A 16,212-nucleotide genomic window follows, 5' to 3' on the forward strand; every position below is an offset into this window, starting at 1 on the left:
GAGCTAAGTATGGTGCGAAAGAAGTCCAAGGCGGGTACGTGCGTAGCCACAGCAGTGATGCGTAACCCCGTTTACTGCCGTCAGAGTCTAAAAAACGCTCGACAGACAGAGGCCTCGCGTCCCAGACGGAGCCCTGATCCCTGCCAATGTTCCATCCGATGCAGAACCCCTCAACCCCACACAGAACCTGTGGTGATGCTGATGCTGCTGCTGATGCTGATGATGGTTTCAGTATCCACGTCTAGTGCTGATGCTGACAGTGCACGTGATGGTGGTGCTGCTGGTGGCTGCTACACTCCTCCTGGTTGTGGTGGTGGTGGTTGTGGTGGTGGTGGTTGTGGTGTCCCGCTGTGACGCGCGCCTCCACCCCGACCCCCCCCTCGGCCAGCAGCCCCACGGCCCCCTCCACGCGGCCCCCACGTGAGGCGGCCAGCGCCACCACCGAGGGGGCCCGCGGGAAGCCCATCGCCTCCAGCTGGGACAGCCTGGGGGGGGGGGGCACGGGGGGTGGGGCACAGTGGGTGGGGCACGGGGGGGGGAGGGGCAGAGGGGGGGTGGGGCACGGGGGGAGGGGCAGGGGAGGGGGGGGGGCACGGGGGGGTGGGGCACAGGGGGTGGGGCACGGGGGGGGGAGGGGCACAGGTGGGGTGGGGCACGAGGGTGGGGCAGAGGGGAGGGGCAGATGGGGGATCGTTATAACAATGGTGGTGATGGTGGTGGTGATGATGGTGATGGTGGCGATGATGGTGGCGATGATGGTGATGGTGGCGGTGATGGTGGTGGTGGTGGTGGCGATGATGGTGATGGTGGTGATGATGGTGATGGTGGTGGTGATGATGGTGGTGGTGATGATGGTGATGGTGGCGGTGATGGTGGTGGTGATGATGGTGATGGTGGCGGTGATGGTGGTGGTGGTGGTGGTGATGATGATGATGGTGATGATGGCGATGATAGTGATGGTGGTGGTGGTGATGGTGGTGATGTGTTTGTTGAACTTCATTCTGCCAGGGAAACCGTCGCGGAATCCCTCCAGCTGGGACAGCAGAGAGGAGAATGAGGGCACCACAACACCACCCACCCACCCACTCACTCACAGGGGGTGACTACTTCCTCTGATATCTGAGGCACCACAACAACACCACCCACCCACTCACTCACTCACAGGGGGTGACTACTTCCTCTGATATCTGAGACACCACAACACCACCCACCCACCCACTCACTCACAGGGGGTGACTACTTCCTCTGATATCTGAGGCACCACAACGCCATCCACTCACCCACCCACTCACTCACAGGGGGTGACTACTTCCTCTGATATCTGAGGCGCCACAACACCACCCATCCACCCACTCACTCACAGGGGGCGACAACTTTCTCTGACATCTGAGGCACCACAACGCCAGCTCACCTGAACGCCGACACGGAGTTTTGTGGGATTTCTGCGACTCCTTCACCTCCACCACCTCCACCTCCTCCCTCGGCCAGGGAGGCGGCGATGGCCGCCCTCAGCATCACCTCGTCGAGTCGCCGTTCCTCCTCCCCGTGCTCCTCCTCGTCGCCGTGACGACCGGCCGCTCCGTCGCCCCAGTAGCTGACAGGAGGAGGTCGTCCGTGTGACGTCGTGGGGACGTTGGCGAGGTGGTGGTGGTGCTGGTGGTGGGGAGGAGGAGGGCCGGTGGTGATGGCGGAGCTGCCAACGCCCCAGTAGTGGACAGGAGGAGGTGGTGGTGGTGGTGGTCGTCCATGCGACGTCGTGGGGACGTTGTGGTGGTGGTGGGAAGGAGGGCCGGCGGTGGTGGTGGACATGGGCGGAGGCTGGGTGGGGTAGGAGCCCGCCGGAGGATTGTAGCTGGAGGGAAGGGAGCACACAAACACAACAACAACAACCGCCATTCGCAACTAAGTGGCAGTGACGTCACCACGACGCTTGTGCCAGGCTGTGTGCACCTTGAGGCTGACACGTGAAGTGTCGAACGCCCGCTGGCAGGAGGTCACGGGGCAGACCCAGCAGGTGCCACGGGTCGACTGACTGAGATGACTGAGATGACTGGCTGATGCACCACCTGTGCCCCCTACTGTGCCAACTTGCTGTGCTATAGCCACCCAGAGCTCCGCTCGTTGTTGTGAGTGTCGCTCCTCCGCCCTCCATTGTTGTTGGAGGGCGACTGCCTCCAACTGCCCAGCAGCGTCCTTCACAAGCCTCCTCCACAGAGGCCGATGTTGCCTCCTGGCTTACCATCCCACTAAGGGTTTGAATGGGGTCCTGGGTGTACACCCATCACCGGAGTGGAAGAATGGCAGGCGCGTCTTACAGATGACAAGTCGATGGTTAGTGGGCAGATCAGCTCCACGGTAGATCCTGGTGTCAAGGACATGGGCTCGCATCCGCTGGTCCGTCACTATGTAGTCCAGCAGATGCTCTTGCTTGGACCCGGCATGCATCCATGATGTAGTGTGGATGCGCCGATGCCGGAATAGCGTGTTGGTAATTACAAGCCCATAGGCTGCACAAAAATCTAGCAGCCTCCTGCCGTTGTTATTGAGCTGATCTGGCCCATGCCTTCTAATTACTCCAGACCAGGTGCCAGCATCATAACCAACTCGGGCATTGAAGTCACCCAACAAGATGACTCTATCCCGAGGGGCCACTTTATCCAGCACCTGTGACAGGAGGTCATAGAAGGCATCTGGCTCATCGGCCTTGCCTGCATCCCTCCACGGATGTTCGTCTTCAGTGGTGGCATAAGTAACCACGACCACCACTCCTCGCCTCCGGCCTAGGGCTTACAGCTTCCCACACCTCACCGCCACGCTCCCACGCCCCCTTCATTATTTTGTTCAGAAGAAGAGCCACACCCTGTTGTTTGGCAGTCTCCTGCCCCAAGTAGAGGACTGTCCACCCCTCATGGTGGCAGGAGCCAGAACCGGTCCACCGGACCTCCTGAATACCACAGAGATCCAGGCGGTACTGGTCTAGCTCCCGACAGAGGAGTGGCAGCCTCTCCTCCGCAGTGAGCGTTCGAACATTCCACGTGGCAACACGCCTTTTGGCGTCATCTGGTCCAACACCATGTGAGACTAGGCTCTAAGGAAATCTGTCTCGGGTGTGGACCAATCAACTTCAAGGACAGTGCATACATTATCAGAGTTATGACTCCTTGTAAAAAAGTATGTCAGTTTTGTTGCCAGATAAAAGGGTAAAACACCAATTATCATATTTTTCACTGGCAAATGAGGTTCCAATGGTGTTAAATTTTGTCGTCGTGATTTAACGGTAAGTTAATTGAAAGTGGTGGGGTTACCAGCCCCTTGCACCCGTCCAGAGCCCCCATTTAGCCGCTGTGGTAGTCACAAGCGCCATGAGGAGAAAGGTCAATTGGAATTGGCCCTCCCCCCACAGCACTAACCACGACAGCATTGCCCGTCCGGCACACAAACACAATCATAGCACACACAACCATAGCAGACAAACACAACATCGCAGACAAACACAACCATAGCACACACACACAACATAGGATGAGCTCTCATACTCTGATGGTGCATTGTCTTTGAGTTGTGCGCCTTTTGGCGTCATCTGGTCCAACACCACGTGAGACTAGGCTCTAAGAAAAGCTGTCTCGGGTGTGGACCAATCAATTTCAAGGGCAGTACATACATGATCAGAGTTGGTGTTTTTTGTTTGCATTCCGACCGCAGGTATCGTGGTCAATGCAAACATGACTCCTTGTAAAAAAGGTGTCAGTTTTGTTGTCAGATAAAAGGGTAAAAAAACAATTATCATAGCAGACAAACACAACAATCACAGCACAACAAACAACGCAATAAACACAACACGACAAACACATTGCAACAAACACAACAAATGCACAACGTAACAGACACGACAACATCAACAATGAAACACAACAACAACAACAGACACAAACCCGTGGTGGTGGTGGTGGTGGTGGTAGGTGGGTGGGTGGCGTTGTCTTCGTTACCGGTGAGTGGGCAGCGACGAGTGACCGCAGTGGCTGGGCACGACACGTACCCAGCGAGGCACCACCCAGCGCACCACCACCCAGCGCTCGAGGGAGGCGAGGGACGCCGGGGACGGGAAGAGGCGCTCGCAGATTCCACAGTGAACTGGGGAGAGCGAGGTGGTGGTGGTGGAGGTGGTGGAGGAGGTGGTGGAGGTGATGGTGGTGGTGGTGGAGGAGGTGGTGGAGGTAGAGGTGGTGAAGGTGGTGGAGGAGGAGGTGGGGGTGGAGGTAGAGGAGGTGGTGGAGGAGGAGGTGGTGGTGGTGGTGGAGGAGGTGGTGGAGGTGGTGGTGATGGTAGAGGTGGTGGTGGTAGTGGATGAGGTGTAGGAGGTGGTCATGGAGTTGATGGAAGAGGTGGAGGAGGTGGCAGCAGTGGTCATGGAGGTGGTGGTGGTGGAGTGGGTGATGATGATAGCGGGTTTAAATGATGGACGTGGTTGTGATGGTGATGAATGTAACGGTGTTGACGGTCATGGTTGTGATGGTAACGGTGTTGACAGTGATGGTTGTGATGGTAATGGTGTAGATGGTGGTGGTTGTGATGGTAACGGTGTTGATGGTGATGGTTGTGACGGTAATGGTGTAGATGGTGGTGGTTGTGATGGTAACGGTGTTGACGGTGATGGTTGTGACGGTAACGGTGTAGATGGTGGTGGTTGTGATGGTAACGGTGTTGATGGTTGTGATGGTAATGGTGTAGATGGTGGTGGTTGTGACGGTAATGGTGTAGATGGTGGTGGTTGTGATGGTAACGGTGTTGATGGTGGTGGTTGTGATGGTAATGGTGTAGATGGCGGTGGTTGCGGTGTTGGTTTGAAGTCAAGGAGTTTTTGCAGACACTGGGACGTAACATCACCTTGGTTCAAGATGACGAACGCACAACCACTCGCTCAGAAGTGGACAAAGCAGCTGCAGTTGATTTCAACTGCACAAACACTCGCTCAGAAGTGGACAAAGCAGCTGCAGTTGATTTCAACTGCACAAACACTCGCTCAGAAGTGGACAAAGCAGCCGCAGTTGATTTCAACTGCACAAACACTCGCTCAGAAATGGACAAAGCAGCTGCAGTTGATTTCAACTGCACAAACATTCGCTCAGAAGTGGACAAAGCAGCTGCAGTTGATTTCAACTGCACAAACACTCGCTCAGAAGTGGACAAAGCAGCTGCAGTTGATTTCAACTGCACAAACACTCGCTCAGAAGTGGACAAAGCAGCTGCAGTGGGTTTGAACTGCACAAACACTCGCTCAGAAATGGACAAAGCAGCTGCAGTTGATTTCAACTGCACACTCGCTCAGAAGTGGACAAAGCAGCTGCAGTTGATTTCAACTGCACAAACACTCGCTCAGAAGTGGACAAAGCAGCTGCAGTTGATTTCAACTGCACAAACACTCGCTCAGAAATGGACAAAGCAGCTGCAGTTGATTTCAACTGCACAAACACTCGCTCAGAAGTGGACAAAGCAGCTGCAGTTGATTTCAACTGCACAAACACTCCCTCAGAAGTGGACAAAGCAGCTGCAGTTGATTTCAACTGCACAAACACTCGCTCAGAAGTGGACAAAGCAGCCGCAGTTGATTTCAACTGCACAAACACTCGCTCAGAAGTGGACAAAGCAGCTGCAGTTGATTTCAACTGTACAAACACTCCCTCAGAAGTGGACAAAGCAGCTGCAGTTGATTTCAACTGTACAAACACTCCCTCAGAAGTGGACAAAGCAGCTGCAGTTGATTTCAACTGCACAAACACTCGCTCAGAAGTGGACAAAGCAGCTGCAGTTGATTTCAACTGTACAAACACTCTCTCAGAAGTGGACAAAGCAGCTGCAGTTGATTTCAACTGCACAAACACTCGCTCAGAAGTGGACAAAGCAGCTGCAGTTGATTTCAACTGCACAAACACTCGCTCAGAAGTGGACAAAGCAGCCGCAGTTGATTTCAACTGCACAAACACTCGCTCAGAAGTGGACAAAGCAGCTGCAGTTGATTTCAACTGCACAAACACTCGCTCAGAAGTGAACAAAGCAGCTGCAGTTGATTTCAACTGCACAAACACTCGCTCAGAAATGGACAAAGCAGCCGCAGTTGATTTCAACTGCACAAACACTCGCTCAGAAGTGGACAAAGCAGCTGCAGTTGATTTCAACTGCACAAACACTCGCTCAGAAATGGACAAAGCAGCCGCAGTTGATTTCAACTGCACAAACACTCGCTCAGAAGTGGACAAAGCAGCTGCAGTTTATTTCAACTGCACAAACACTCGCTCAGAAGTGGACAAAGCAGCTGCAGTTGATTTCAACTGTACAAACACTCGCTCAGAAATGGACAAAGCAGCTGCAGTTGATTTCAACTGCACAAACACTCGCTCAGAAATGGACAAAGCAGCCGCAGTTGATTTCAACTGCACAAACACTCGCTCAGAAGTGGACAAAGCAGCTGCAGTTTATTTCAACTGCACAAACACTCGCTCAGAAGTGGACAAAGCAGCTGCAGTTGATTTCAACTGCACAAACACTCGCTCAGAAATGGACAAAGCAGCTGCAGTTGATTTCAACTGCACAAACACTCGCTCAGAAATGGACAAAGCAGCCGCAGTTGATTTCAACTGCACAACAACTCGCTCAGCAGCGGAGAGGGCAGCACCGCCGGGGGTTCCGTCACCCTGGTTAGGATACGGGCGATGCCCACGAGGGCCGCCAGGCCCCCCGTGAGGGTGGGGGCCCCCGGGACGAACAGCTCCGAGAGCCCCAGGGCCCCCCAGGGCAGGACCCAAGCGGGGACCGTCCCCAGGAGCTTCATGAGTCCCGGGGGGTCACCGCCGCCACCGCCATAGCGACGGTTCCCTGCCCGGGGCCACGTGGCCCAGGCGAGGGCCCCCACGAGTCCGGGAATAGGGCCCCACGCTGGGGCCCATTGGATTCCTAGAGGTGGGGGGGAGGGGGCGGGCGGGGGGGGAGGGGTGGGGGGAACAAAAAACAAAGATCCCGCCAGTCACTCACTCAGTCACTCACTCAGCCACTCCCCCAGCCACTCACTCACTCCACTAACTCACTCAGTCACTCAGTCACTCACCCAGTCACTCACCCAGTCACTCACTCAGTCACTCACCCAGTCACTCACCCAGTCACTCACTCAGTCACTCACTCAGTCACTCACTCAGTCACTCACCCAGTCACTCACTCACTCAGTCACTCACTCAGCCACTCCCCCAGCCACTCACTCACTGAGTGAGTGAGTGAGTGACTGAGTGAGTCACTCACTCAGTCACTCACCCACTCACTCACCCACCCAGTCATCCACTCACCAAGTCACTCACCCGCCCAGACACTCGCCTAGCAACTCACCCAGTCACCCACCCGCTCGCTCACCCACCCAAAAAAAACAAAGATTCCCCGTATAGCCTCGAAGAGACTGTTGGGGCAAGTGCTGCGGTTAGTAGCGAGTCGCAGCAGCAGCAGCAGCAGTGCCTATGAAGGCTACCGGCACTGTGGCTACACACAGAGGGGGTGGGATCGGTCAGCTCCATGCCCGGCCGCCTTTGTCTCTCCCCCAGCGGCGATGTTCACTCCACGCCGCTGCAACCGGGCAGCGCATTTGAGGCCGAGCCGACCCAGGGCCGGTTCAGATCGTCGCCACCGGTTGCCCCGAGCGGGAATCGATTCCTCGGCTCTCCCGACGCGTCCGTAGCGCAGCGCGCCAACCCGCTACACTACCACACCAACCTACTACACTACCACACCAACCTACTACACTACCACACCAACCTACTACACTACCACACCAACCTAATACACTACCACACCAACCTACTACACTACCACACCAACCTACTACACTACCACACCAACCTACTACACTACCACACCAACCTACTACACTACCACACCAACCCACTACACTACCACACCAACCCGCTACACTACCACACCAACCCACTACACTACCACACCAACCCACTACACTACCACACCAACCTACTACACTACCAAACCAACCTACTACACTACCACACCAACCTACTACACTACCACACCAACCTACTACACTACCACACCAACCTACTACACTACCACACCAACCCACTACACTACCACACCAAGCTACTACACTACTACACCAACCCACTACACTACCACACCAACCTACTACACTACCACACCAACCTACTACACTACCACACCAACCTACTACACTACCACACCAACCTACTACACTACCACACCAACCTACTACACTACCACACCAACCTACTACACTACCACACCAACCTACTACACTACCACACCAACCTACTACACTACCACACCAACCCACTACACTACCACACCAACCCGCTACACTACCACACCAACCTGCTACACTACCACACCAACCTACTACACTACCACACCAACCCACTACACTACCACACCAACCCACTACACTACCACACCAACCCACTACACTACCACACCAACCCACTACACTACCACACATGCGCCATGCGCAGCGGGCCAACCGCTGCACCACCGCTCCTCACACGCACTCACAAATGTCACGGCGGAGGTTTTTGTTTGTTTCTTTGCCAGCTGCAAGGCCCCCCACTGAGCCGCTGCATGGCGATTGTGCAGACTCAGAGATACCCATCGAGACCCACACTCACAGAAACCCATAGAGACCCACAGAGACCCACACTCATAGAGACCCATACTTATAGAGACCCATCGAGACCCAGAGACCCACACTCACAGAGACCCATACAGACCCACAGAGACTCACACTCATAGAGACCCATACTCACAGAGACCCATACAGACACACACTCACAGAGACCCACACTCATAGAGACCCATAGAGACCCACACTCATAGAGACCCATACAGACCCACAGAGACCCACACTCAAAGAGACCCACAGAGACCCACACTCATAGACACCCACAGAGACCCATACTCATAGACACCCACAGAGACCCATACTCAGAGACCCACAGAGACCCATACACAGAGACCCACACTCAAGAGACCCACAGAGACCCATACTCATAGACACCCACAGAGACCCATACTCAGAGACCCACACTCAAAGAGACCCACAGAGACCCATACTTAGGCAGTCAACATCTCACCTGTAGACCAGGTGAGGTCGTCAACACCTCACCACGGCGAGAGAGAGCGAGAGAGAGAGACGCAGACTCCAGATATACAACAAGACCCGCGAACTCCTGTATACCAGGTGAGGTAGTTAACATCTCACCTGTATACCAGGCGAGGTAGTCAACATCTCACCTGTAGACCAGGCAAGGTAGTTAACACCTCACCACGGCAAGAGAGAGAGACGCAGACTCCAGATATACAACAACACGACCCGCGACCTCCTGCAGACCGGGCGAGGCAGTCAACACCCTTCAGGCCGCCCCCTATTACCCATTGGCGGAGGGCCCAGCAGCGTCCAGAGGACCAGGCCCAGGAGCCCTCCGAGGAGGGAGGTGAGTAGCGCCAGGAGGCCGAAGCGTGCGGAGCCCAGGAGCCTCTCCAGAGGCACTCCCAGCAGCCCCACGAGCAGCGGGGAGGGGAGCCACCCCCAGGCGCCCATCCCCACGAGGCCCGCCAACCCCCAGGGGCACATGGGGTGGGTCACCAGCCTGTAGACTGGGAGCGGGAGCGGACACATTGTGGTGGTGGTGGGGGTGGTGGTGGTAGGGGTGGTGGTGGGGGTGGTGGGGGTAATGGTGGTGTTGGTGGTGGCAGGGTTGGTGGGGGTGATGGTGATGGGGGTGGTGGTGGTGTCGGTGGTGGTGGTCGGGGGTGGTGGTGGTGGTGTCGGTGGTGGTGGTGGTGTTGGTGGTGGTGGGGGTGATGGTGGTGGTGGTGTCGGTGGTGGTGTCGGTGGTGGTGGTCGGGGGTGGTGGTGGTGGTGTCGGTGGTGGTGGTGGTGTTGGTGGTGGTGGGGGTGATGGTGGTGGTGGTGTCGGTGGTGGGGGTGGTGGTGGTGTCGGTGGTGGTGGTGTTGGTGGTGGTGTCGGTGGTGGGGGTGGTGTCGGTGGTGGTGGTGGGGGTGGTGCGGGTGGTGGTGATGTCGGTGGTGGTGATGGTGGTGGTGGTGTTGGTGGTGGTGTTGGTGTAAAGCAGTCAACCACCTCGGTTCAAAATGGGACATCTCTTCTCGACAGTATCAAAGTATAAAAACATAAGAAGAGCGTTTTACTCTTTCTGGCAATAAAACAGTTGGGCTAAGATGTTTAAACAACGAATAGTATGGGTCTCTGTGGGTCTCTATGGGTCTCTGTGGGTCTGTATGGGTCTCTGAGTGTGAGTCTCTGTGGGTCTCTATGAGTGTGAGTCTCTGTGGGTCTCTATGAGTGTGAGTCTCTGTGGGTCTCTATGGGTCTCTGTGGGTCTATATGGGTCTCTATGAGTGTGAGTCTCTGTGGGTCTCTATGAGTGTGAGTCTCTGTGGGTCTCTGAGTGTGAGTCTCTGTGTGTCTGTATGGGTCTCTATGAGTGTGAGTCTCTCTGGGTCTCTATGAGTGTGAGTCTCTCTGGGTCTCTATGAGTGTGAGTCTCTGTGGGTCTCTATGAGTGTGAGTCTCTCTGGGTCTCTATGAGTGTGAGTCTCTGTGGATCTGTATGGGTCTCTATGAGTGTGAGTCTCTCTGGGTCTCTATGAGTGTGAGTCTCTCTGGGTCTCTATGAGTGTGAGTCTCTGTGGGTCTCTATGAGTGTGAGTCTCTCTGGGTCTCTATGAGTGTGAGTCTCTGTGGATCTGTATGGGTCTCTATGAGTGTGAGTCTCTCTGGGTCTCTATGAGTGAGTCTCTGTGGGTCTGTATGGGTCTCTATGAGTGTGGGTCTCTATGAGTGTAGGTCTCTGTGGGTCTCTATGAGTGTGGGTCTCTGTGGGTCTCTATGAGTGTGGGTCTCTATGAGTGTAGGTCTCTGTGGGTCTCTATGAGTGTGGGTCTCTATGAGTGTAGGTCTCTGTGGGTCTCTGTGAGTGTGGGTCTCTGTGGGTCTCTATGAGTGTGGGTCTCTGTGGGTCTCTATGAGTGTGGGTCTCTATGAGTGTAGGTCTCTGTGGGTCTCTATAAGTGTGGGTCTCTATGAGTGTAGGTCTCTGTGGGTCTCTATGAGTGTAGGTCTCTATGGGTCTCTATGAGTGTAGGTCTCTATGGGTCTCTATGAGTGTAGGTCTCTGTGGGTCTCTATGAGTGTGGGTCTCTATGAGTGTAGGTCTCTATGGGTCTCTATGAGTGTAGGTCTCTATGGGTCTCTATGAGTGTAGGTCTCTGTGGGTCTCTATGAGTGTGGATCTCTATGAGTGTAGGTCTCTGTGGGTCTCTATGAGTGTGGGTCTCTATGAGTGTAGGTCTCTGTGGGTCTCTATAAGTGTGGGTCTCTATGAGTGTAGGTCTCTGTGGGTCTCTATGAGTGTAGGTCTCTATGGGTCTCTATGAGTGTAGGTCTCTATGGGTCTCTATGAGTGTAGGTCTCTGTGGGTCTCTATGAGTGTAGGTCTCTGTGGGTCTCTATGAGTGTGGGTCTCTATGAGTGTAGGTCTCTATGGGTCTCTATGAGTGTAGGTCTCTGTGGGTCTCTATGAGTGTGGATCTCTATGAGTGTAGGTCTCTGTGGGTCTCTATGGGTCTCTAGAGTGCGGGTCTCTGTGGGTCTCTATGGGTCTCTAGAGTGCGGGTCTCTGTGGGTCTCTATGGGTCTCTATGAGTGTAGGTCTCTGTGGGTCTCTATGGGTCTCTAGAGTGCGGGTCTCTGTGGGTCTCTATGGGTCTCTAGAGTGCGGGTCTCTGTGGGTCTCTATGGGTCTCTATGAGTGTAGGTCTCTGTGGGTCTCTATGGGTCTCTAGAGTGCGGGTCTCTGTGGGTCTCTATGGGTCTCTAGAGTGCGGGTCTCTGTGGGTCTCTATGGGTCTCTAGAGTGCGGGTTCTCTCTATGGGTCTCTAGAGTGCGGGTCTCTGTGGGTCTCTATGGGTCTCTAGAGTGCGGGTCTCTGTGGGTCTCTATGGGTCTCTATGAGTGTAGGTCTCTGTGGGTCTCTATGGGTCTCTAGAGTGCGGGTCTCTGTGGGTCTCTATGGGTCTCTAGAGTGCGGGTCTCTGTGGGTCTCTATGGGTCTCTAGAGTGTGGGTCTCTGTGGGTCTCTATGGGTCTCTAGAGTGCGGGTCTCTATGGGTCTCTCGAGTGCGGGTCTCTGTGGGTCTCTATGGGTCTCTAGAGTGTGGGTCTCTGTGGGTCTCTCAGAGTCTGTAGAATCGTGCGTTCAGTCTTTGACTGCTGCTATAAAAGTCAACACGTTATGATGATGGTGATGATGATGGTGGTGATGGTGGTGGTGATGATGGTGGTGATGGTGATGATGATGGTGGTGATGATGGTGGTGATGGTGATGATGGTGATTATATCAGCCAGTAGGTTGAGCTGCTATCATTTGTGATAGCCAGGTCAGGCTTCTGAAGAATCATTTCTTTTTAAATAGTTGCATTTTTAGTCTGGGTCTCAACAATTGTATCTGTGCGTTTTAAAATGATGTATTTACTTTTCGTATACTTTGCACGCATTTTCGTGTTTGTGCAATGTTTGTCGTAACGTTCCGACCCCGTTGCCCCCTTACCACCTGAACATCTGTGCTGAAGAGCTTCATAGCTCTTCGGATTTCCTCCAGTCTAAATATTACAAGTTCTATCTGCAACCCCGCTCCAACCCCCTATAGTGAATGGTATACTCCATACGCCCTGACGCACACACCCAATGGGTGATACCAGGTCCCAAACGCACAAGGGGAGGGGTTATTCTTTGGTTCTTTCAGTTAAGTCACGTCTAAAGATAAAATAATAAATTAAATAATAGCATATTACGACGTTTCGATTGCAACACAAGCAATCATCATCAGGCATAAAAGAAATAGCAACAAAAATCTAACTAGAAAACTATAGACAGACATACAAGCAGACAGACATCACAAGGACACACAGAGAGAGGACACATATCGGCACAAAGAGAGAGGTCGTTTGTGTCCTTGTGATGTCTGTCTGCTTGTATGTCTGTCTATAGTTTTCTAGTTAGATTTTTGTTGCTATTTCTTTTATGCCTGATGATGATTGCTTGTGTTGCAATCGAAACGTCGTAATATGCTATTATTTAATTTATTATTTTATCTTTAGACGTGACTTAACCGAAAGAACCAAAGAATAATTCCTGTGTGTCTGTATGGGTCTCTATGAGTGTGGGTCTCTGTGGGTCTCTATGAGTGTGAGTCTCTGTGGGTCTCTATGAGTGTGGGTCTCTGTGGGTCTCTATGAGTGTGAGTCTCTGTGGGTCTCTATGAGTGTGAGTCTCTGTGGGTCTCTATGAGTGTGAGTCTCTGTGGGTCTCTATGAGTGTGAGTCTCTGTGGGTCTCTATGAGTGTGAGTCTCTGTGGGTCTCTATGAGTGTGAGTCACTGTGGGTCTCTATGAGTGTGAGTCTTTGTGGGTCTCTATGAGTGTGAGTCTCTGTGGGTCTCTATGAGTGTGAGTCACTGTGGGTCTCTATGAGTGTGAGTCTCTGTGGGTCTCTATGAGTGTGAGTCACTGTGGGTCTCTATGAGTGTGAGTCTCTGTGGGTCTCTATGAGTGTGAGTCTCTGTGGGTCTCTATGAGTGTGGGTCTCTGTGGGTCTCTATGAGTGTGAGTCTCTGTGGGTCTCTGTGAGTGTGGGTCTCTGTGGGTCTCTATGAGTGTGGGTCTCTGTGGGTCTCTGTGAGTGTGGGTCTCTATGGGTATCTATGAGTGTGGGTCTCTGTGGGTCTCTATGAGTGTGAGTCTCTGTGGGTCTCTATGAGTGTGGGTCTCTGTGGGTCTCTATGAGTGTGAGTCACTGTGGGTCTCTATGAGTGTGGGTCTCTGTGGGTCTCTATGGGTCTCTATGAGTGTGAGTCTCTGTGGGTCTCTGAGTGTGAGTCTCTGTGGGTCTCTATGGGTCTCTATGAGTGTGGGTCTCTGTGGGTCTCTATTAGTGTGAGTCTCTGTGGGTCTCTGTGAGTGTGGGTCTCTGTGGGTCTCTATGAGTGTGGGTCTCTGTGGGTCTCTATGAGTGTGAGTCTCTGTGAGTGTGGGTCTCTGTGGGTCTCTGTGAGTGTGGGTCTATGTGGGTCTCTATGAGTGTGAGTCTCTGTAGGTCTCTATGAGTGTGGGTCTCTATGAGTGTGGGTCTCTGTGAGTGTGGGTCTCTATGGGTCTCTATGAGTGTGGGTCTCTATGAGTGTGGGTCTCTGTGGGTCTCTATGAGTGTGAGTCTCTGTGGGTCTCTATGAGTGTGGGTCTCTGTGTGGGTCTCTATGAGTGTGAGTCTCTGTGGGTCTCTATGAGTGCGAGTCTCTGTGGGTCTCTATGAGTGTGGGTCTCTGTGGGTCTCTATGAGTGCGAGTCTCTGTGGGTCTCTATGAGTGTGGGTCTGTGTGGGTCTCTATGAGTGTGAGTCTCTGTGGGTCTCTGTGAGTGCGAGTCTCTGTGGGTCTCTATGAGTGTGGGTCTCTGTGGGTCTCTGTGGGTCTCTATGAGTGCGAGTCTCTGTGGGTCTCTATGAGTGTGGGTCTCTGTGGGTCTCTATGAGTGTGGGTCTCTGTGGGTCTGTGTGGGTCTCTATGAGTGTGAGTCTCTGTGGGTCTCTATGAGTGTGGGTCTCTGTGGGTCTGTATGGGTCTCTATGAGTGTAGGTCTCTGTGGGTCTCTATGGGTCTCTAGAGTGTTTGTCAAAATCCAATTTGAGCTAAAGTCGATCATTAAGAGAATGGGAGATAGTACGCACACTCCACAAACATTATTACGAATTAATTATTCAACTAAATCAGAGCTTCTGAAGGGGGCTTACGTTGCAGATTGAGCCGCATTCTGGAAGACCAACTCTTCCCCCTCGCAGTGGATGGTACATTCCACACGCCCTTACTCACTACACAGTGGACGAAACCAAGTCACACATTGGGGGGGGGGGGGGGGATTGACTAAACTCGATGCAGAGAACGCGAAACAGGACACACACACAGCACAAAGATTACTGCAAACTATTAAACTGAATTAGGGCATCAGAAGGGGGTCTCACCTTGCAGATTGAGGCCCATTCTGGACGGGTCTAGCGCCAGCGCCGTCTCGTCCACGTAGCCACAAAGTGTCAAGATGACGACAAAGAGAGCGGCGATTATCCAAATCGTGGTTACCGCCGGAACACTGGCCGGCAAAAACGCCCGCATTTTCCCGAAATAAACCTCTCTAAACGTTTATACGCTCACAGAGTACATGTTATGTATGTAATGCGCGTGTTTATTAGGTACAGAGTGGTAAATTTAATATTTTAACAAAAAAATCTAGGCCTATGTTAAAACACCCGCCCCCCCGCTCGGATAGATTCGCCCGGCGGGGGAAGGGGCGCCTCAGGCCCGCAGAGGCGACTAGGCGAGAGTCGGTAAAAGCCTTCCTCCCCCCCCGCCGCCCGGTCAACGAAATTTTTAGTTTTATTTAATCCTCCGCTGTAGTTGCTTTTTTCAAATGAATTAAACAAATTATTAATGGGGGTTTATTCGTTAAATTAGTTTCTTTTTTATTTAGTTTGTTTGGCCGGCTATGTTTTTTGTTGTTGTCACTGTAGCCTGCCGTGCCCGCGGCCTAGCTCGGCTGTTCGTTGCGGGCTAGGCAAGACAAAGGCTTCCCTAGCGACCGGGCCCGGATAAATAAATAAATAAATCCATGTCTGCAAGCGTATTGGTTAATCGATCGATTAATCGATTTAATAATTTCGTTGTTCGATAATTGTCAAGTTTATCGATGAATCTAACATCTTAATCATATAAATTATTAAATACCTGTTCGTTTGCTTAATTGATTCGTCGAGTAATTACTTAAGCGATACAATTCAACAAATTAATGATTAATTTAGCGGTTGGGTTCATTGAGTAATCGATTAATTAACATATTTATTTAACAATTAAGTAGATAACTAATGTATCGGTCGGTAAATTATTTCATTACTCAAATAAACAATTCATTGGCCGTTTCGTTGATTTGTTATATATCGTTGCAAAGCTTACACATTGTAAACATTACTCCATTATATACGAAACAAAGGGAGGGGTGGGTGGGTGGGTGGGTGGAGGGAGGGAGGGAGGGAGGGAGGGAGGGAGGGAGGGAGGGAGGGAGGGAGGGAGGGAGGGAGGGAGGG

The 16,212-nt window shown here is 52.8% G+C and overlaps 1 protein-coding gene across 2 annotated transcripts; it reads right to left on the bottom strand.

Moving 5' to 3' along the window:
• Positions 1 to 43: 43 nt before the first annotated feature.
• Positions 44 to 15,679, bottom strand: RHBDD3 (rhomboid domain containing 3). Of its 2 annotated transcripts, XM_061581041.1 has the most exons (7): positions 15,100 to 15,679; positions 14,872 to 14,949; positions 9,433 to 9,657; positions 6,703 to 6,948; positions 3,987 to 4,131; positions 1,412 to 1,852; positions 44 to 485 (listed from the first exon to the last, which is right to left on the bottom strand). In XM_061581041.1, exons 1-7 carry the CDS (start codon positions 15,245 to 15,247, stop codon positions 242 to 244), a joined length of 1,527 nt encoding a protein of 508 aa, XP_061437025.1. In that variant the 5' UTR covers positions 15,248 to 15,679; the 3' UTR covers positions 44 to 241. The 2 variants fall into 2 exon arrangements, with proteins under 2 accessions (XP_061437025.1, XP_061437026.1); XM_061581042.1 differs by lacking the exon at positions 14,872 to 14,949.
• Positions 15,680 to 16,212: the final 533 nt, after the last annotated feature.

The sequence above is a fragment of the Lethenteron reissneri genome, unplaced genomic scaffold, assembly GCF_015708825.2.
Source record: "Lethenteron reissneri isolate LAM-NWPU_2019-01 unplaced genomic scaffold, ASM1570882v1 scaffold_136, whole genome shotgun sequence".
Taxonomy (NCBI): Eukaryota; Metazoa; Chordata; class Hyperoartia; order Petromyzontiformes; family Petromyzontidae; genus Lethenteron; species Lethenteron reissneri.